We start from the raw sequence: 23,343 nt of genomic DNA on the forward strand, positions 1-23,343 counted from the left end.
CATTTTTCAAAATCAGCAAATTTTAAACACACTAATAATAATAATAATAATAATAATAAAAAAATAATAATAATTACAACAAAAAAGAAATATAATAGATAAATGGGAAACAATAGAGGGGTCAAATTATTTCCTACATTTTATCCTCAGAGGTCATGACGTGTGAGGAAGATCCATTTAGATCCGTTCTTATGGATCGATCCGTTTAGATCCACTCTGAAGGACAACAACAACAACAACAACAATAACAACAAAAACCTCCCTGAAACTTCCTAGCTCTTCCATCCAGATAGCAAATTTCTCTGTTTTTACTGTTATTTCTATTCCTTATGTTCTATTTTTATTATTCTTTTTTATGTAAAGCACTTTGAATTACCATTGTGTATGAAATGTGCTATACAAATAAAATTGCCTTGCCTATCCTATATATTTATATTTTAAAATAATATTTAATTATGAGCGTTCAAATAAAGAACGTGAAGAGAGGATGAGAACCTTCATTATTTATACATTATAGTTCCATTATTTGAAAATAAAGCACAATTTGTAACATTATTCATTTGAGATTCTAAAAGTGTAATTTAATTTAAGATTGCTGTTTTAGATAACTTCCTATAATCATCATCATCATCATCATCATCAAAAAAAAAAAAAAAAAAAAAAAAAAAAAAAAACTAAGTAATAAATATATTTAAAAGGCAGAGAGGCGAATTCATTGGATAGATTATGTCCTTTTATTATGCATAGCCCTCTAGTGAGATTTTTATTGTATACAGTTCTCCGGTGTGTGTATGAAAGACTTTTATTATGTAAATATATCCGATACGTCGAGCGTGACGCGTGATCAGCTGGGACTGTGAAGAAAAGCTTTGGCAAGTCAACTTACAAATGTTATTAAATATGAAAGGCGCTTTTTGATTTTCCTCACGAATAAAACTGTGATATGACCGAAGTGACTGTAACTGCCCAGAACTGACGCTCGCCGTCAAAATCAAGGGTACAAAATCAATTTACAGATGAGCCTCCATCCACATGCATAACAATGGTGAGTTGTTTTTTTATATATAGGGCTTTGAGATTCACACAAACTCAGCAAATTATTCCTATGTATAATATTATAAAACAACAGTTATTGTAGCACGTGAAAATAATGTTATTCGTGCATTATTAACGTAGCAAAAAATCTTGTACACTCACCAAATGCACTAATGCAACATTATTTAAATTTATATGAAACAAGGAGGGTTTAATGTTAAAGTCCAGTTTATTTTAGAGCTTTCTAGTGCACCATGGCTCTTTCTCGAAGATATTATTTTTCTTAACCCTTTTAACCTACACGCAATCACTGTCAAGGACTAGGAAGGGCACCTGCTCTCAGTTGCTCTGATAATTACATAATTAATAATAAAGATTTCATCTCATTTGGGCATGCATGTTTATGCATATCTATATGTTTGCTGCATTGTGCATCCGTGTGCATTTATTTACTTTTCATTTGCAATTTTACTAAGAAGCCTCATCTTGAGCTGTAAATATGTAATAATCTTAAATATTTTTCTTATTAAATAAAGTGTAATCTGGCAAGCATGAACTCATTTCAATGCTGGTATAATATTAATTGCATATTAACGACACAAAATGGACAGTATTTCCCAATGTCTCTTGCGCTGATATCAGAGCTGATGTGCCTAGACAGATGTGACATCCTATCAGCAGAGATAACTGAAGATGATGATGTCTCGAGCAGAGAGGAAATCAGACTCATAGGTTCATTCAAGCGGAGCCAGACACTGAATCCGGCTGCTCTGTTCGTGGATACAGTGCATGGGCTACTGGACTAGAACATAGATGCTGAGGAATTTCAGACAGGATGCATTTGAAATCAGACTATTGAGAAATAAACAGCTCGATGAGCTTTCATCTAGAAAATAGAGAGGTGTGTTATTGAAATGAAAGCTTTGGATTTGGATCATATGCAATGTTATTTAAGCCCTGGAAATCTGATATGTGCTTGAAAGCCTCTCTGCTGATGGTTTGGTTCATAGGACTCTAATGGAGCAGCATGAGATGAGATGAAGTCTGTGTCTTTTATGCACTGAAATCCGAGCAAAGCCAGGTAAGCGAAAAACATTGTTTTTTCAGGCGATGAAAAATGCAGCGTTGCACACTGGAAACTGCCACTGAAGTATTTTTGCAGATGCACTAATTGTTATTCACTGTCTCCAGAATCAGATAAATGAACTCCAGTGAAGCATCAGCTCAGCCAAAAGCACCTCATGTCGTTTCTGGTGAGAGTCAAATCTTTTTATACCCAGCTTGTTTGTGCAAAGCTCAATGCGTTCTGGATTTCATGCTTTCTGTGATTATTTCTGCAGGTCTTGTTTTTAGGTATCAGAATCATGTTTGGATTTGATTCTGTAGTGGGTTTAGTATTCTGTATTGTAGTAGCACTTTAGGGATGTTTTTGTATGAGCTGAAGATATTCACTGAATAAAATCCATGGCCTGATTTTTCTCTAGTCCCTAGATATCAGCACATTTAATAATAAACGCCCTCATTAATATCCACCAATCCACCATCTCACCTCTGAATCCAAGCGGATAGTCTCACTCATGAACAAATGTTCCGGATTCAATAAAGGTTCTATAGACCTTTTTCAGAGCAGCGCCATGACAGGTATGAAAGTAAGGCTGTGAGGGATAGACTTGTTTTTAACTGTGTTTTCAATAGTATCCGCTATTAAAAGATGTATAAAGCTATTGGATCACTTTTAATTTTCCACAGTTTATGTCTGGATATTTTTGTCTACTAGGGGTGTAACAACAACCGTTTTGGTACAGGACTTCTTGTACAGTGCATATGTGTACCAAATGCATTACATTGCAACATTAAGGTCTCCTGTTTGGGAACACTTCGGTTTCCTGGTGAATTATGACAACGGAAAGGTGGATAAGACTAAAGAGGTACACAAGCCTAACCACCAATAATCACAATAAGCTCTGCGTTTTGTTACTTTCGATAAGAAACAAAATGGCATCTTTCAAATTCTTTCCATTTTATCAGGAAATTCAAACAAAAAATGCTGTTTTGGCGCTCTTTGATGTGACGTGACGGATCACTGTATAGTAAACGAGTGAACGCGATCATCTCTTCCTCTTTAATGCTAGTTATAAAACATGAATGAACATCTGAAGGTACTGTCCAAAAGTTTGGAACCACTAAGATTTTTTATGTTTTTAAAAGAAGTTTCGTCTGCTCACCAAGGCTACATTTATTTAATTAAAAATACAGTAAAAAACAGTAATATTGTGAAATATTATTACAATTTAAAATAACTCTTTTCTATTTGAATATATTTCACAAAGTAATTTATTCCTATGATGGCAAAGCTGAATTTTCAGCATCATTACTCTTCAGTGTCTTCAGTGTCACATGATCCTTCAGAAATCATTCTAATATGATGATCTGCTGCTCAAGAAACATTTAATGTGTACAATTGTACAAAATATTTGTGTACAATATTATATATATTATATACAATATTTTTTTTTCAGGATTATTTGATGAATAAAAAGTTCAAAAGAACAGTGTTTATCTGAAATCTAATCTTTTGTAACATTATAAATGTCTTTACTGCCACTTTTGATTGATTTAATGCATCCTTGCGGAATAAAAGTATTAATTTCTTTAATTTCTTTTCAAAAAAAAAAAAAAATAAATTCTTACTGACCCCAAACTTTTGAACGGTATAATGCTACAGAAGATTTGTGTTTCAGATAAATGCTGTTCTTTTGAACTTTCTATTCATCAAGGAATCCGGAAAAAAAAAAAAGGAACTAAAGTTTTCAACATTGAAAATAATCATAAATGTTTATTGAGCAGCAAATCAGCATATTAGAATGATTTCTGAAGGATCATGTGACACTGAAGACTGGAGTAACGATGCAGAAAATTCAGCTTTGCATCACAGGAATAAATTACTTTGTCAAATATATTTAAATAGTACACAGTTATTTTAAATTGTAATAATATTTCACAATATTACCGTTTTTTACTGTATTTTTAATTAAATAAATGTAGCCTTGGTGAGCAGACAAAACTTCTTTTAAAAACATTAAAAATCTTAGTGGTTCCAAACTTTTGGACTGTACTGTATGTTGAAAGATACAGTACAACTTACTGAAATGTATCATGTAATATCACTCAACAGTGGAAAGACGTCAATAAAACAGCTTATAAACAATATATTGTAAGGAATAGCATTACATTTACCTTAATAAAGTCATTCAGTGTCCACAGCTTGTTAGTTCTTTTGTTAAATATGCATTATATTAGTATGGCAAGTCGTTTTGACTTTTATTCATTCTCATGATATGAATTCTTGATATCAACAATTCAGTTTTCACTAGTTAAAGGGATAGTTCACCCAAAAATGAAAATTTGATGTTTATCTGCTTACCCCCAGGGCATCCAAGATGTAGAGGACTTTTTTTCTTCAGTCGAACACAAATTATGATTTTTAACTGCAACCGCTGCCGTCTGTCATTCAAATAATAGCAGTGATTGGGAACTTGAACAATAAGAGTCGAAAAAATGTACATAGACAAATCCAAATTAAACCCTGCGGCTCGTGACGACACATTGATGTCCTAAGACACGAAACGATCGGTTTGTGCGAGAAACCGAACAGTATTTATATAATTTTTTACCTCTAATACACCACTATGTCCAACTTCGTTCAACTTCCGGCTAGTGAGGTCTGATCGCGCTCTGACAACGGAAGTGATGTCTCGCGCTCATTGAAGTATATGGGCGAGACATCGCTTCCGTCAACAGAACGCGTTTTTTGACCTCACTAACAGGAAGCTGAACGAAGTTGGACATAGTGGTGTATTAGAGGTAAAAATTCGGTTTCTCGCACAAACCGATCGTTTCGTCTCTTGGGACATTAATGTGTCGTCACGAGCCGCAGGTTTTAATTTTGATTTGTCTAAGCAAGTTTTATTTACTGTTATAGTTGAAGTTCCCATCCACTGCTATTATTTGACTGACAGAGGGCAGCGGTTCCAGTTAAAAATCATAATTTGCATTTTTGGGTGAACTATCCCTTTAAAATGCTAATTCTTGATATCAGGAATTACATTTCCACTAGTAACAATGGCAATTTTTGATATCAGGAATTACATTTCCACTAGTAACAAAGTAAAATTTTTATATCAACAATTCAATTTTCACTAGTTAAAATGCTAATTTTTGATATCAAGAATTATATTTCCACTAGTAAAAACTAGAATTCTTGAAATCCGTAATTGTATTTTCACTAGTGAAATGTCACCATAGGCTGCCATTCAAATTCAATTGTTGATATCAAGAACTGATTTCTTACTAGTTGAAATTCCAATTTCACATATCAGAAATACAATTCTTACTAGTAAAAATAATAATTTTTGATATCAATAATTCAGTTGTTACTAGTTGAAATGTCAGTTCTTGATATCAAAAATTGAATTGGTACTAGTAAAAATGTTAATTTTTGATATCAATAATTAGATTTTCACTAGTGACAATGTTAGTTTCTGATATCATGAATGTGATTGTTACTAGTAAGAAAGCCATTTTAGATATCTGAAATTATATTGATATCAGAAATACTTTTTCAGATATCAAAAATTACGATTTTTACTAGTAAGAACTGTATTTCTGATATGTGAAATTGGAATTTCAACTTGTAAGAAATCAGTTCTTGATATCAACAATTGAATTTGAATGGCAGCCTATGGTGACATTTCACTAGTGAAAATACAATTACGGATATCAAGAATTCTAGTTTTTGCTAGTGGAAATTCAAATGTTGATATCAAGAATTAACATCGTTACTAGTGGAAATGTAATTCCTGATATCAACAACTGAATTGTTGATATGAAGAATTCATATCCTGAGATGTGAATAAAAGTCAAAACGGCTTGCCATATATTAGCCAATATATTCATTATATTTTTTACTTAAATGTTAGTGATTTAATGTATGTTTAAACAAATCTGTCATGATTTATTTAAATCGAACCCATACTGAACCGTGACTTCATAACTGAGGTACATACCGAACAGTCAGTTTTGTGTACCGTTACACTCCTATTGTCTACTGAAATTCTTGGAAAGATATTTACAGTGTTTCATCAGCAGAGCAATCCAAAAACATATTAAATAACAGTGCAACCCACTGAAGAGGTATATGTCTATTCCTCACAGCCTCGCTTTCATTTCAGAAAAATCAAAGATTGCGCTGCTGTGAATAAGTTCTATAAGCATGGCTTGTTCATTAGTTTGTAAAAAACAAACATAAATTTGTTTGCTGTAATACACTTACAACTTATCCTTTTTCACTCAGTAATACATACATACATACTGTCAAAATGATTAATAGCCATAAAAACAGATGTTAATTTTGCAGCAATACAAAATGTCCTTTGCGTTGTGTTTAGCTTATTTTATATAAAAACATTTTGACATTTAAAGGGATTGTTCAGCCAAAAAGTTGTTCCAAACCTGTATGAATTTCATTTTTCTGCTTACAACATTCTTCAGAACATCTTCTTTTGTGTTCATCAGAAGAAAGAAATTCATACAGGTTTGGAACAACAAGGTAAGTAAATAATGACAGAATTTCCATTTTTGGGTGAACTATCCGTTTAAAATCTTGAGTAAATTCTGGGAAATTACAGCACGTGTTCTTCCACCATTATTCATAATAATAAAATATATTTAAATCAAACACTAATTTATGTAAGTGACATTTCAACCATTATTAATATCATTGTGTGTCTGCTAATGTCTCACTCATTAAAAAAAACTGTTCCAGATTCAATAGTTTATAAAAAAAAAGTGTTTGCAGTAATGCACTTACAATGGATTGTGTTTTACCCAGTAATACGTCACATTATGGAAGTAAAATGTTTGTTTCATGTTGACTTTTTGCATTGGAACATTCCTGTAACCAAAGCTTAATCAAACATGACAAGTTTGATTTCCATAATCATGTCTTCCTTTTGCCGTGTCTTGCTTTGCCCTTCAGCCCACCCTTCCATGCATATTCATACTTTGGAAGTTCATATTCACCTCCATATTCATTTGTGGGGTGGGGGGCATGTCTCATCTTTCCTCCCCTCTTCCCCTCAGGACTGCACCTGTATCTCCTCCCACTCACAAGTCCAGTCCATCAGCATAGAGGAGCAGTATGAAGACATCAGCCATCAGTGCTCGGTCAGTAGAGTCTAATAATAGATCATGGCTCATGGTGGTGTGTTTAAATGCATCAGGCATTGAATATTCCTCTTTCGACAAGCCATTCAAGGGGAATTCACACTGGCAGTGATTAAATGCACTGTGGGTTGCTAGCAGGACTGAGTAAAAATTCAGAATTTAGGAATTGGCTTAATGTGGTGCGAGTTAGAATTTGAATTGGCCACAAACCACAGGGTTTTGAAATGGAGTTTAAATGGGAATGACAGGAATTTTCAGAAATGTAGTAGTCACTCAGAGGTTTTGTTACAAAACATATATTTCTGATATTTTTTATGAACTTAAACTACAAACAATATTGTCAATATAATACTGTATTATATTTGTGTGTGCATGAAAGAATGTGTATCTTATAGTGTTGTCAATCGATTAAAAAAAAAAGGAATTAATCGCACATTTTTCTGTAATTAATTGCACCTACCATTAAAGTTTTTCATATACTTTATATTATAATAATTTCACATTTAATCTCCAAATTAATGTAGAAACAGCATAAACATATTTTAAATATTTGATCTAACAAATATCCAGACATTGAAGTTATGAAACACTTTAGTCTTCACTGCATAATTTAGATTAAAATGTAGATTAATTTTTATTAAAGCTACAAAAGTTATTCCGTTAAGAGCGATGAATGATTTTCTTTTGTTCTTTGCTTAACTAATGACAGACTGTAGCAGTTTTATTAGGCTGCTGTCACTTTAAAGGTGCTAAAGAGGATCTTTTCGTTGACTGAGAAACCAAAGACTGTTAGTGAGTTTTTGAAATGAGTGCATGCGTAAGAACAACCCCCCTCCTTCACAGCTCATTTCGAGGGAACGCCTCCCAAAACTCGTGCACGAGTGTTTGTTTACCACCGGCATTCGCTGTGTCGTGTTAGTGGATTCATTATGTCGGGTTCACCGCAGGTCAATCATAATCTGCAGTTGTTACTCCTGTCTCCTGACAAAAACATTGCATGCGGCGCCTGTGGAGTGTGGAAAGTTACTGGAGCGCGCAGCCGCGCACGTCTCTCACAAGGAACGTCATGGCAGTGATTGACAAGCCAGAGGGCCAATCGTTTACGCGATGATCTCGTAAATGATTGGATGATGTTTTTAAGGCCCTACCTCGTGCACAAATGATGTATATTAATATTGTTCCTTTCAGTGCACCTAATAAATAGTCTTTTATCAGTTAGTAAAGACAGTTTCAAGTAATATTGAAAAAAATTATAAAACAAAATCCTCTGTAGCACCTTTAAGACCGGCTGTCACTTTAAGATCTGCATCCCATTTTCTCACAATTCTTTGTTCATTTAAGACTTCATTTAACTAGTTTAAGACTGAGCTTATGAGGATACTCGATAAAATGGGCCTTTTGACATAATTTTGCGTGTTTTTGTGCGTTTATCCACGAAAGAGAACTCAATGCGCCCGGCATGCTATTTGAAGCGGCTTTCTGTGTGCATGTGTCACACAGACAGGAGATTCACATTCACATAAATTTGATTTTAATCAGATTTATATTGATTTTATTACACTTGAATGAATGATAGCCTGATCACGTATGTATCACAAGCTAAACGGATGCTGCATTAATTGCATTAAATATTTTAATGTGTTAAAGGTGCTCTAAGTGATGTCGCACGTTTTTTGGCCAAAACATTTTTTGTCACATACAGCAAACATCTCCTCACTATCCGCTAGCTGCCTGTCCCCTGAACACACTGTAAAAAAAAAACGCGGTCTCTGTAGTCGCCACAAGCTCCGAAAACGGCAATAAAAACCAACTGGTGCAGCCTGGACCACAAAACATAATAAACATGCTCCAGCCAATAACCGACAAGAATGATTTTAAATGCACGTTCATGACTGTTTCAGGAAGCACGGAGTGGAGGGGGGGGGAGGAGGAGGAGGAGGAGGAGGGTCTAGCTAGCCTCTGTTTTGTTTTACAACACTTTAAACGTCAACAGGAAGTTACTCCACCCAGGATCACTTAGAGCACCTTTAAGGCTGATTTATACTTCTGCGTCAAACCTACGGCGTAGCCAGTGTTGCCAAGTCCACGGTCCCATGCTGTGATTGGTCTGCTAGAACTCCTCCCTCAGGTTAAAAAAAATCTGCTATACGCATTTCCACTTGTGACATAACTACACTTCGATATTTAACAACAAGCTGCGACAAAAGTCGCTGTCTATTTGCTGCCATCACTGCTGCTGCTTCTCTTACAACGTCCACAAGCTGCTGCCTTCTTTGGCTTTTGCCTTGATAATGTGGGTTACACCATCAACATGCCCATGGACACTGCCTACTAAGCAGTCTGCATGTGTAATTGCACGACGCAGAAGTATAAATGAAAACCGACACTTAACCCATGGCATAGGTCTGACGCAGAAGTACGTATAAATCAGCCTTTAAACTGAAAAAAATAATTGTATGCGTTAACGCATTAACATTGACAGAATCTATCTGTCATCTTTGTTTTTTTTTCAATCATTATCAGTCTCAAAATAGTTGTAAGATAGTTGTAAGCATCTTACAACTATAATATATATATATTTTTTTTTATTGTAAATTATTTTTAAAAATTAAACTTTCATATATTCTAGATTCCCTACATGTAAAGTGAAAAATTTAAAAGGTTTTTTTTTTTTTTTTTTAATTTTGATGATTAGAGTGTACAGTTCATGAAAGTCCAAAATCCAGTATCTCAAAATATTAGAATATTTCCTAAGATCAATCAAAAAATGGATTTTCAAAACAGAAAAGTTCAAGTTCTTTAAAGTATGTTCATTTGTACACTCAATACTTGGTCGGCAGCACATATTACAGCAAATGACTTGCTCCTAGCACAAATTACAGCATCAGTGAAGTGTGGCATGGAAGTGATCAGCCTGTGGCACTGCTGAGGCACTATTGAGCCTTCAGATCATCTGTATATTGTTGGATCGACTGTTTCTCATCTTTCTCTTGAAAATATCCCATAGATTCAGGGGCCAGGCATGTTGGCTGGCCAATAAAACACAGTAATATCATGGTCAGTAAACCACTTGGAAGTGGTTTTTGCACTGTGGACAGTTGCTAAGGTCCTGCTGGAAAAGGAAATCAGCATCTCCATAAAGCTTTTCAGCAGATGGAAGCATAAAGTGCTCCAAAATCTCCTGGAAGATGGCTGCATTGACTTTGCACTTGATAAAACACAATGGACCAACACCAGCAGATGTCACGCCCCCCCCCACCCAAATCATTACTAACTTCAGAAACTTCCTACTAGACTTCAAGCAGTTTGGATTCTGTGCCTCTCCAGTCTTCCTTCAGACTCTGGGACCATGATTTCAACATGAAATGCAAAATTTACTTTTATTTGAAAAGAGGACTTTCGACCACTGTTCACTGTCCAGTTTGTTTTTCTCCTTAGCCCAGGTAAGAGGCTTCTGACGTTGTTTCTGTTTCAGAAGTGGCTTGGTAGTCCTTTTCCTGAAGATGTCTGAGTGTGGTGACTCTTGATGCGCTGACTCCGGCTTCATTTGACTCATTGTGAAGCTCTCCCAAGTGTTTGAATCGGCTTTACTTGACAGTATTCTCAAGCTTGTGGTCATCCCTGTTGCTTGTGCACCTTTGCCTACCCAATTTCTTCCTTCCAGTCAACTTTGCATTTAATATGCTTTGATACATCACTCTGTAAACAGCCACCACATTCAGTAATGACCTTCTGTGAATTACTCTCTTTGTGGAGAGTGTCAATGATTGTCTCCTGGATCATTGCCAAGTCAGCAGTCTTCCCCATTAGTGTGGTTTCAAAGAACAAGAGATAACTGGAATTTATACTGTAGGGATGGTCATTTAGTGAAACTCAAATGTAAATATTCTAATATTTTGAGATACTGGATTTTGGACTTTCATGAGCTGTACGCTCTAATCAACAAATTTAAAAAAAAAAAAAACTTTTGAAATGTTTTACTTTACATGTAGGGAATCTAGAATATATGCAAGTTTCATTTTTTAAAATAATTTACAATAAAAAAAATGAACTTTTTCACAATATTCTAATTATATGACCAGCACCTGTGTGTGTGTGTGTGTGTGTGTGTGTGTGTGTGTGTATATATATATATATATATATATATATATATATATATATATATATATATATATATATTTTAGAAAGATAGATAGATTGAACTCAGCTCAACTTTGTTGCATTGCCAACGGCCCCTGTTGCCCACATCACCTTAAATCATCAACTCCGATTTAAAATAAATGACTTCCAGTCACTTTGTCACTGCAAATAGTTGTCAGTGTGAAAGTCACTCTAGGATACGCTATGTCTTGTGATCAGTGTAGTCATGCCAATTGAAACGTCATTGCTTATTCAGCACAAGCTCCAGTGAGGTTCACATTGTTGTTGTGTTGAGCTGTTGTGCTCAAGTGTGTTCTGAGGCTTTGAGTGAATCCATTGTGTTGGGCGTCACAAAGCAGTTTTTCTGTTCCATTGATCTGGATGAAAGCTCACTTGTGCTATTGTCCATGTCTTTGTCTGAAGGCATCTGTGGGCTGTCTGTAAATATTTCCCTCCTGTGCCAGAAATATTTGGTCTTTTACTGCAGCCTGCTGGGTCACTTTCCCAGTCTCCAGAGGCATTTCAGAATATTATTTAACAAAAAAAGTTATGAGCTTATGGAGTTAGCTAAAGTACAAAATATTGACATTTATAGAAGCTACCTGAGTAATAACATATCTGGCTTAATTGCAAAGAGATTTGAACATAAACCAAATTTAATAAACTCCCAAAGCATTATGAATTATGTAATTAATCACAGAGTTTAATCTTTTTTATTTATTTCTAATTACAAAACACTTCTACTGTAGTAGTAATGGCACTAGCAACATTTGTTTATTTGATTCCCAGGGAATGATAAATGTATATGACATTTTAAAAATGCTATTCATGTTAGTCTCTTATTTCACTAGTACTTTCAAAGATTCTACATCCCATTAACCTTCATCTAGACTAGAAATTGTCGTATTATAAAGATCAGTGTTTCTCAGCAGTTATTTTAGTTTTATTTATATACTATTGTAGTTTTTATTAATATTTTGAATTAGCTTTTATTTATATCTTTTAAGTTTTCATTTTAATTTTTAGTAGTTTTATGTGCTTTTGTAATTTTTTTTATTAGTTTTTAAAAAATATTAATATTTGGGTTTAAAGGGGACCAATGATGCCCTTTACAAGATGTAATATAAGTCTCTCCCAGAACGTGTTTGTGAAGTTTCAGCTCAAAATACCCCACAGATCATTTATTCTTGCTTGTCAAATTTGCCCCTATTTGGGTGTGAGAAAAAACATGCCGTTTTTGTGTGTGTCCCTTTAAATGCAAATGAGCTGCTTCTCCAGGTAGAGGGAGGAGCTTTAACAGCTCTCACTTCTGTTGCTCAACAACAACAAAGCTGGAGAATCTCACACAGCCAAAATGATGATTGTCAGTAACAGTGTTCAGCCTTACATTGTTCAAACTGGAGTCGGACACTGATGGAGAGACTCAGGAAGAAGTTACAACTTTTAGAATGCATCTGGATGTTTCTGAATGGTTAGTGGATAAATTTATGTAGTTGCTGTGGAGTTGATTCAACTCATCGACTAGCATGTGTCGTCATGATAATCTTTTGTGCAAATCCAGCAGTGAATTGACCTTCGTTTGTGAAGCAGTCCGTCTTAAAATGACGGCATGGCAACAATACTCTACTACAACAACTCCTGCTCTTCTCTAAAGCAGCCCAACATGGCCTCACCCCCTTCGTATCCTGATACAGGATAAAACTGATCTGAGACCTGCAAACATTCTTCCATGTTCCAGTCACTGGCCCAGCAGGTCCTCCAGCATCACATTAGTGCCATTCACAGGACAGGAAGTGTCTTATGTTCTATTAACATTTGAAGTCTTCACCAGAGTACCTTAGTGAGCATCTAACAACCACGACCACCACTGTGTGGAGGATTTAATCAGTTTTACCCATGTTACAGTAGTAGAGTTCTCTGTGTACGTGTGATGTGTTTGTTCATATGTGGACGTGTGTGTTTGTCTGCTGTGTTTATGTGTGTGACAGAGCAGTGATGTGTCTCCGTGTTCTGTGTTGACGGATGAAGATGACATCACAGATCTTTCCACTGACCCCGCCCACTATCAGCTGCTGTCACAACTGGGTAGGGACCATGTCCTACTTTATAGTATGATATAAGTTAGTTATTCCCTGGACTCTCATGTTTATATGTAACTAAGATTGATGATTACCGTATTTTCTACTCGGTTCCTAATGTCTATGTGTGCGGGTATTTTTGTACATATATGCAGGCCGGGGCTTTAACAACCTCAGTCAGGTGAGCATGGCACGTCACACACCGTCTGGCCGGCTGGTGGCAGTAAAAAACACAAACCTGGACGAGTGTACAGAAGATGAGCTTCTGCAGCTAATGGTGTGTAATACATTTATGAGAGCATCCCATTGATTTCTACTATTTGGAATTGAAGCTTTATAAAGCCTGACATATGAAATAATATTCAAAAATAAATATTTTTAAATCAAATTGTTGAAACTTTAGAGAAAAAAAAAATATATATATATATATAATTTTCTTTTTCGTCTAATTTTCAGATTTTTATGGTATTGGCATTTCTATGGATTTCATTTATTTTTGTTTATGAAGGGAGCTTTTTTTCAAAATGTTGCGAAAGCAGACTGCATACTATAAATAAATATTTTATATATATACTACCGCTCAAAAGTTTGGGATCAGTAAGATTTTTAATGTTTTTAAAAGAAGTTTTGTCTGCTCACCAAGGCTTAATATATTTAATTAAAAATACAGTAAAAACAGTAATATTGTGAAAAATTATTACAATTTAAAATAACTGTTTTCTATTTGAATATATTTTACAAAGTAATTTATTCTCATGTTGGCAAAGCTGAATTTTCAGCATCATTACTCCAGTCTTCAGTGTCACATGATCCTTCAGAAATCATTCTAATATGATGATTAGTTCCTCAAGAAATATTTGTTATTATTATCAATGTTGAAATGTTGATGTTTTCAGGATTCTTTGATGAATAGAAAGTTCAAAAGAACAGCATTTATCTAAAATACAAAGCTTCTGTAGCATTTCACACTACCGTTCAAAAGTTTGGGGTCAGTAAGAATTTTTAATTAATACTTTTATTCAGCAAGGATGCATTAAATCAATCAAAAGTGGCAGTAAAGACATTTATAATGTTACAAAAGATTAGATTTCAAATAAACACTGTTCTTTTGAACTTTTTATTCATCAAACAATCCTAAAAACAAAATATTGTACACAAATATTTTGTACAATTGTAAACAATAAATGTTTCTTGAGCAGCAAATTGACATATTAGAATGATTTCTGAAGGATCATGTGACACTGAAGACTGGAGTAATGATGCTGAAAATTCAGCTTTGCCAAGACAAGAATAAATTACATTTTAAAATATTTTCAAATAGTCATTTTAAATTGTAATAATATTTCACAATATTACTGTTTTTACTGTATTTTTAATTAAGTAAATGCAGCCTTGGTGAGCAGACAAAACATCTTTTAAAAACATTAAAAATCTTACCGATCCCAAACTTTTGAGCGGTAGTGTATATATGTATGTATGTGTGTGTTAATATATATATATAAATATATATATATATATATATATATATATATATATATATATATATATATATATATATATATAAGTACCGGTTTGCACAGGGAAATGAGTAAAAAGGACATTTTAATTCAATTAATGTAATTATTAAATGAGTTGATGATCATATTTTTGTGACATGAGGTTATTTTCATAGTGACTGTTAGTGTATGGAATAACTGTTAAGCACCAAAAATGACAAAAATATTATAAAAAGTTACCCCATAAGACTTGTTTATTATATTTGAAGGTTTTTGAAGCCATACCATGATTTGTTTGAGAAACAGGCTGACATCATTATTCAGGAAAATAACAGCATTGGTGTCTGCGACATGAGAGAGAGATTTTTTGACCCTGTTATGATGATTGTCCTTGCATAGGTTGAAGAAGATTGACTGTAATTGTGAGGGCATTTTCAGGTTTTTAGACACTTACACACAAATCTTTCTCAGACAAGCCCATTGTGCTTGTGCATTCATAGTTTGTGCATATTAATTGCAGAATGAGGTTCTGCTGTCCAGACGGTTTCGTCACCCAAACCTGCTCACGTCCAGACTGGTGTTCAGTTCGTGCTGTCAGCTCTGGGTTCTGTCTCCTCTCATGAGTTACGGTAAGAGTCCACAGTCTCTTACCTTCTTTTTCTTTTCCCATCCTGTCCTTATAAAAGCTTCTCTGCACACGCTTTTTTTCAGGTTCTGCAGACTCTCTGCTCAGGTCGTACTTTCCGGATGGAATGAGCGAGTCTCTGATCGCGTACCTGCTTTATGGAGCGCTCAGGGCTCTCGAGTACCTGCACCACATGGGCTACGTGCACAGGTGAGCACATGATTGCTTGGTTTCACAAACTTTAATTAAAGGGTTAGTTCACCCAAAAATGAAAATTCTGTCATCATTTACTCACCTTCATGTCATACCAAACCCATCAGGCTTTCGTTCATCTTCGGAACACAAATGAGAGATTTTTGTCCCTCCGTTGAAAGTTATCTGAAACTTCAAAACGTTCATAAAAAGATTGTGAAGTGCTGCATTCCAATTAACCTTCTTATGCTATGCCATAAAGTATGTACGGTTTTTGTGAAGGAAAAAGTACATACTTTTGAGTGTGCAGAAGAATAGGCTTTGGGACATGCTACTTCATAATAGTTACTCCCTAAAAAGTAACTAATTGTAGTTTGTAGAAGTAAACTTGCACAACATTCTTGAATAATTGAATGATTGAATGAACAATGTATTCGATGCATGCCGGTCTGTTATCGTAGGGACATCAACTTTACATTTTCACTCCCCTAAACATGACGTGGAACAAAATGAACTGTGATTGGTTGCTTTGCATGTCAGTCAGACAGCCTCTGGGCAGTCCTTGTCCAATGAAAGCTGCAGTGGAGCTTCTGCCATCAGACTAAAGGTCTGGCTACACAAGACTTCGGCTTAAATTGCCCTGTCAATCTCGTCACAGTTAAAATCCTCCTTCAATTTAATTGAATTTCCTACTGTTTCAGAGAGAAATGCACATTGATCTGCTATTTGTGCCTCTTTGCTGTGGATACTCTCCTAATGTGTTTGAATAATGATGCATTTAAAATTTAACTGTTGCAGATGAAATATAATGTGGATAACATCAAATAAATATCTTTTCATCAGATTAGATACTGATTATTAATCACTCAAACCCCTTTATCTAAACCTCTCTACTTAACTGTCGGTCTCGCACATCCACCATGTTTGTAGTTTTTTTTTTTTGTAGTTCTAATCGAAACCTTGTCCAAAGCACAATGGGTTGTGGGCCATATTAGCCATTAGAGTGTGCACAGATCTGCACTTCGGATTTAACCGGAGATAGTAGACCATTCGGGTATCTTTTGAATGTGATTTGGACACACTAATTCTAATTTTAATTACTATTTAGGATGGCTAGTATGTCAATTGGGACTCAGCACAGGTCTTCTGAAGAGAAACGATTGTATGATTCATTTAGGCTTTTATTCACATATAAACATTGATCAATGAATATTGTTCACAGCATATAAATATGGTAAATGTATGCTCAAGCATGCTTGCTTGAAGCACGAGAACCAATGAGGTTTATTCTCGTGTGTAATGCAGCACGTTTGAGCTTCTGTTTATGTTCGCTGATCAATGATTATATGTGAATAAAAGCCTAAATTAAATCTGTTTATCATATAAAGTGAATCTTCAGAAGATTTGGATTGAACCGCTTAATACAATGGATGTTTTGGGTGAATAGACTTTCATTGAAGGGACAGAAATCTCTCAGATTTCAAAATATCTTAATTTGAGTTCCAAAGATGAAAGAAAGTCTTATGGGTTTGGTGAGTAAATGATGACAGAATTTTCATTTTTGAGAGAACTATCCCTTTAATCTCTCCTCATCTCTTGTCTTCTCATCTCATCTCTCCTGCAGAGGTGTGAAGGCCAGTCATGTGCTGCTGTCAGCTGAAGGCCGTGTGTGTTTGTCAGGGCTTCAAAGTGTGTACAGTCTGATGAAGGATGGCAAGAGGATGAGAGCTGTGTTTGACATGCCTCAGCACAGTCCGTCTCTCCTGCCGTGGCTGAGCCCAGAGCTTCTGCGACAGGTGACATTTTAGGTGCAATTCAGATGTAAAGCTGATCCAAACAGTAGCATTATAGACCGCATAAAACAATAAACTATATATGAAAAAAATAAAGTGAGCATTAGATTATGACAGGAGCAGTCAAAATGTGAAAAATGAGCTTGCACAATTAAATATCCAAAACTGTCTGATATACAAGCTACCTTTCAAAAGTTTGGCTTCAGTAAGATTTCTTTATTTTTAAAGACATTCTTTTTTTTTTTTTTTTCAGGACACTATTGTTCATTTATGTAAGTGTGGATAGCAAAAAAAAAAGTATACTGTGACATAATATACACAAAAATTCTTCAGACAGTGGACTACCAGTAAAATTTATTAAAATAAAAAGGTAATAAAATAAAAATTGTATTACCATTTTTTTTTTTTAACTATAATTAATAAACTGTATTAATGAATGAAATATAATATATATATATATATATATATATATATATATATATATATATATATATATATATATATATATATATATATATATATATATATATATATATATATAATAAAATAAAATCATCCTACAGCACTACATTTGAAAAATCGTTTTTATAATATAAGCCGATAACAATACAGTACTGATATTTTGTCCATTCCTAATTAATTACCAACATCAATTGTAAACATAAAGCTTCATGAGACATTATGATGGATTTTTGTGTCTCTTTCTGTGATGAAGGATCTTCATGGCTATGGAGTGAAATCAGATATCTACAGTCTGGGAATCGTGGCATGTGAGCTGGTCAGTGGCAGAGTGCCGTTCCAGGACATGCCACCCACTCTGGTACTGCCGTTCATCACGTGTGTCATCTGCTGCCATCTACTGAGAATGTAACTATGATTAATGAACACTCACTTCCTGTTTCTTCTGCAGATGCTGCTTCAGAAGTTGCGGGGTTCTCACTGTTGTCTCCTTGACGTCCCCCCTTACCCACTCGGAGACATGGGGGCGCTCAAGGTGTCTCGCTCTGGTGTGGATTCGGGGATCGGAGAGAGTGTTGCGACTGGAAGTCTGACTCGTACTGCCACTGCGGAGAGACCTCAAAGCCCTGCCCCCAAAAACCACTCTGCTACACTGCACAACCTGGTCCAACTGTGCCTGCAGCAGCAGCCTGAACGCAGGTAGAGATAGAGAGACCCTTAGCAAACACACTACGCAGCCAGAGTTCAAAACTGCTAAATAATTCCATAGTCATCACACAAAAAATATATTTTTAATTAAATAATGCAAAAGTTTTTTATTTAAGTGTTTTCTCTATTCATCTGGTATTGGTAGGGAGATTTAAAAAAAAAATCAACCTGTCTAGAGCAGATAAAAATATCTCTATTACCTTTTTATCTTTTCTGAACCCCATGCAATATGCTTGTGTGTTGTATAGGCCGTCTGCGACTGCTCTCCTCTCCCACCCCTTCTTCAGACAGGTAGATTCACCCTTTCATCAAGCTTTCACTAAATTTATCGTCCCTTCAGTCTTAGAGTGTAACCTGAAGTAATTCCTGCATTGATCTTTGTGTCTTCCAGGTGAAGAAACACACAAGGGACTCTTTCCTTAGTTTGATGTATCCAGCCGTGCCAGTGTCCTGTCCTCCAGACACGCCTCCATCCGGAACACCGACCCAGACCTGCAACACCCCGTCTCCCACCGATACTGAGCCAGAGGACTGCTTGTGGGACTTCTCCTAAACCTCGCTATCCCTCTCTTATCCACTTCCTTTCTCACACAAACCTCGACCCAAGCAACTAGCGATAAATATATTCCATGTTAATCCGTCCTAACCAGCTGCTACATTTTGTCATTCACTTAGTTTGTATTTATGTCATATCAAACTACGGTAGCCCACCCACAGTGAAATCTCTTTGGTCTAAATCCCCCTCTCTTTATGGACCAAAATATTGATGACATCATCTTGCACTTATGGGCGTATCTACATTTTTAGCCAATCAAATACTCTCTAGAATGAGTACATACCAGCTGCCTAGACATTTCCTGACTAGCAATAGCAAGTATAAAATCAATGTTAATGGCTATGACCTAAACTAAAAGCCTATTAATACGTTTTAAAAAGATTTATTAAATGATAAAATAAAAGTGAAATTGTGATATAGTGCAGTTATTAAATCTCAAAGGCTGCACTGCATATTTCACAGTGAAGCACAGCAGTGTTTTCAGTGTCTCTGAGTGACTCGGTTCGCAGTAAATGCTGATCCACATGACCTCAGTCCATGCACAAAGTATTATTATTATTATTATTATTATTATATATTTTTAAATACTTGATTTTAAATTTTACAGTGACATTACAATAGTCATATTTATTATTTTTGTTTGATATTTTTATTTAGTAATAATATTAATATGATTATCATTATAATACTCATATTTATGGAAGCTTGTTTCCGACACTAAAAAATTAAAAAAATAAAAAAGCAATCTCTCTCAGAATTACGAGATATAAACTCACAATTGCGAGTTATAAAGTTTTTCATCAGATTACATACTGATTATTAATCACTCAAAGTTGACACTTTCTCAGAATTGCGAGTTTATATCTCACAATTCTGACTTTTTATCTCGCAATTCTGACTTTTTATCTCGCAATTCTGACTTTATAACTCGCAATTCCGACATTTTAACTTTCTGACTTTATATCTCGCAATTCTGACTTTATAACTCGCAATTCCGACATTTTAACTTTCTGACTTTATATCTCGCAATTCTGACTTTACATCTCGCAATTCTGACTTTACATCTCGCAATTCTGACTTTACATCACACAATTCTGACTTTATAACTTTCTGACTTTATATCTCGCAATTCTGACTTTACATCTCGCAATTCTGACTTTACATCACACAATTCCGACTTTATAACTTTCTGATTTTATCTCTCGCAATTCTGAAATTATAACTCACAATTCTGACTTTATAACTCACAATTCTGACTTTATAACTCAATTCTGACTTTATCTCTTGCAATTCTGACTTTATATCTCACAATTCCGACTTTATAACTTTCTGACTTTATATCTCGCAATTCTGACTTTATAACTCACAATTCTGTCTTCATAACACACAATTCTGACTTTTTATCTCACAATTATGACTTTAGATCTCGCAATTCTGACTTTATAACTTGCAATTCCGACTTTATAACTCATAATTCCGACTTTATATCTCGCAATTCCGACTTTATATCTCGCAATTCCGACTTTGTATCTCACAATTCTGACTTTATAACACACAATTCTGACTTTATATCTCGCAATTCTGACTTTATATCTCGCAATTCTGACTTTGTCTCACAATTCTGACTTTATATCTCACAATTCTGACTTTATATCTCACAATTCTGACTTTAGATCTCGCAATTCCGACTTTATAACACAATTCTGACTTTATACTTCACAATTCTGACTTTATATCGCAATTCTAAGAAAAAAAGTCAAAATTGTTAGATAAAAAGTCGCAATTATCTTTTTAAAATTATTTTATGGTGGAAACAAGCTATCATACATATTGATATAATCATTACGTTTTGGCAAAAATTTTGCAGCCCATACAAACAAGCACAGCAAACCTAGATCATTTTTATTTAATCATATTTTTTATCAGAAAAATCTCAATCCGATTTTATTCCCCTAAATCGTGCAGCCCTACTATTAGCTATTTTTAAACAAGGGTCAAGGGCTTTTGATATCTCTCTCCGTACTTCCTGTAAAATACAGGAAGTTAAACTGCACTCGTCAAGCCATTTAATAAGTCTTTAAATGTCAAATACTGTATTCTCTGATTGACTGTGAATTTTTTCACTTCATGCAACATTTTCACATTCATTATGGACAGAAAAATGAAAGAAAGACATGCCGTGACTTGTGTTTTATTCCATGCTGTGCGCTCTTCTGTATGCTGCACATTTTGACTAATGTAGTAGGTCACCCAAGTATTCCATGCACACTGTGCACATACAACAGTATATACTGTTAGTATGCTTTTCCTAGTAGACCATGTAAGTGTGTGATCCGAGCTTCCTGTTTGATGTTCACAGCAGCCAATCACATCATGAACTAACTGCAGATCACTGGATTTGATCCAGCTCCTATGAGTGAGGTCATCAAACTGAGCCATGAATGCCAGGAGCCAGATGTCACGTATGAATGTGTGTGTGAAGGTTATTAGTACATCACCCACTCAACCTGTGACCGTGAACGTGTGGGTGTGTGTACAGTATGTGTGTTTGTGTGTATCTCTGTGTTCAGATTTCCAAAACCCTCCTCTTGCTCTTTAAGAAGGAACTGCACATGTTTTAATCCTGTGAAGATATAAACCAAACCATCAATGCTGTGCTGTTCAAACGGCCGTCAACACTGCCTCAATATGTGCTCTGGAATGAATCAAGGTCAAACTGAAGGACTGAGCAGTTTTAACTGTGACTGATATTGTATTCACTGATTTTGTTTTTCTATGTTAACTGTATAAGATATTTAGACATATGATAAATATATTCTTACTCTTTTTCTAAACTCATTGGTGTCCAGTCATTTTTTCTTTTCTTTTTGCCTTTTCTTATTGCAGTAGATTCAAATGTTAAATTCTTAACATTTTAATTGGCATAATTATCGATAACACTTTACAATAAGGTCTCATTTGTTAACATTAATGCATTAACTAACATGAACTAGCAGTGTTTTTAAAGCATTTTTTAAACCATTGTTATTGTTAGTGAATAAAAATGTTCATGTTAGTTCACAGTGCTTTATTGTTAACAGATACAACTTGTAATCTTCAAATTGTATTAGTAAATGCTGGGATTATCATTAAATATAATAAGTGCTATAGAAGTATTGTTCATTGTTAACTAATGTTACATTAGTTAAAGGGTTAGTTCACCCAAAAATGAAAACAATGTCATTAATTGCTCACCCTTATGTCGTTCCACACCCGTAAGGCCATCGTTAATCTTCAGAACACAAATTAAGATATTTTGATTAAATCAGTGCTCAGAGGCCTCAGACAGCAATGCCATTGTAACTCTATTATTTAAGCCTCTAATATATTTAAGTTCTACTTTAATATTATAAAGCGACAAGAATACTTTTTATATGCGCAAAAACAAAATAAAATAATGACTTTTCAACAATATAGTGATGGGCCGATTTCAAAACATTATTTCGGAGCTTTACAAATTGAATCAGTGATTCGGATATCCTATCAAACGCTGAAATCACGTGACTTTGGCGCCCCGAATCACTGATCCGATTCGTAAAGCTCCGAAATAATGTTTTGAAATCGACCCGTCGCTTTATAATATTAAGGTAGAGCTTAAATATCTTTTCCCTGAGATTTTAAATGGCATTGCTGTCTAAAGAGGCCTCAATGAGCCATCAGATTTAATCAAAATATCTTAATTTGTGTTCCAAAGATGAACAAAGGTCTTACGGGTGTAGAACGACATGAGAGTGAGTAATTAATGACATTATTTTCATTTGTGGGAATTATTTACTTGTAACTTTACTTGTTTAACTATTTTTTGTGATTGTTATTTTTGAGCTTACAAAAGTAATATTTCATTTCCAGCAATTTGTGTTGCTTTTGATGAACGTTGATTTGAACTGTACTGAAGTATTTCTGTATTTGCGCTCTTTGGCCAGCAGGGAGCGGTCATAGGTTATAAATAGATCCTTCACTTTCTTAAAAAAACATTAATCATGTATAATGAATGTGT

The 23,343-nt window shown here is 34.8% G+C and overlaps 1 protein-coding gene across 1 annotated transcript; it reads left to right on the forward strand.

The window, feature by feature from the left end:
• Window positions 1–852: 852 nt before the first annotated feature.
• stradb (STE20 related adaptor beta) lies at window positions 853–22,045 on the forward strand. The gene is made up of 13 exons (XM_067373182.1): window positions 853–1,045; window positions 2,046–2,116; window positions 2,227–2,288; window positions 7,177–7,260; window positions 13,389–13,485; window positions 13,634–13,755; window positions 15,495–15,603; window positions 15,686–15,809; window positions 17,416–17,587; window positions 18,300–18,404; window positions 18,495–18,742; window positions 19,000–19,042; window positions 19,143–22,045. The coding sequence occupies exons 3-13, from the start codon at window positions 2,277–2,279 to the stop codon at window positions 19,302–19,304; spliced, it is 1,278 nt and encodes a 425-aa protein (XP_067229283.1). The 5' UTR covers window positions 853–1,045; window positions 2,046–2,116; window positions 2,227–2,276; the 3' UTR covers window positions 19,305–22,045.
• The last annotated feature ends 1,298 nt before the right edge of the window (window positions 22,046–23,343 follow it).

This window comes from Chanodichthys erythropterus, chromosome 21 (assembly GCF_024489055.1).
Source record: "Chanodichthys erythropterus isolate Z2021 chromosome 21, ASM2448905v1, whole genome shotgun sequence".
In the NCBI taxonomy this organism is placed as follows: Eukaryota; Metazoa; Chordata; class Actinopteri; order Cypriniformes; family Xenocyprididae; genus Chanodichthys; species Chanodichthys erythropterus.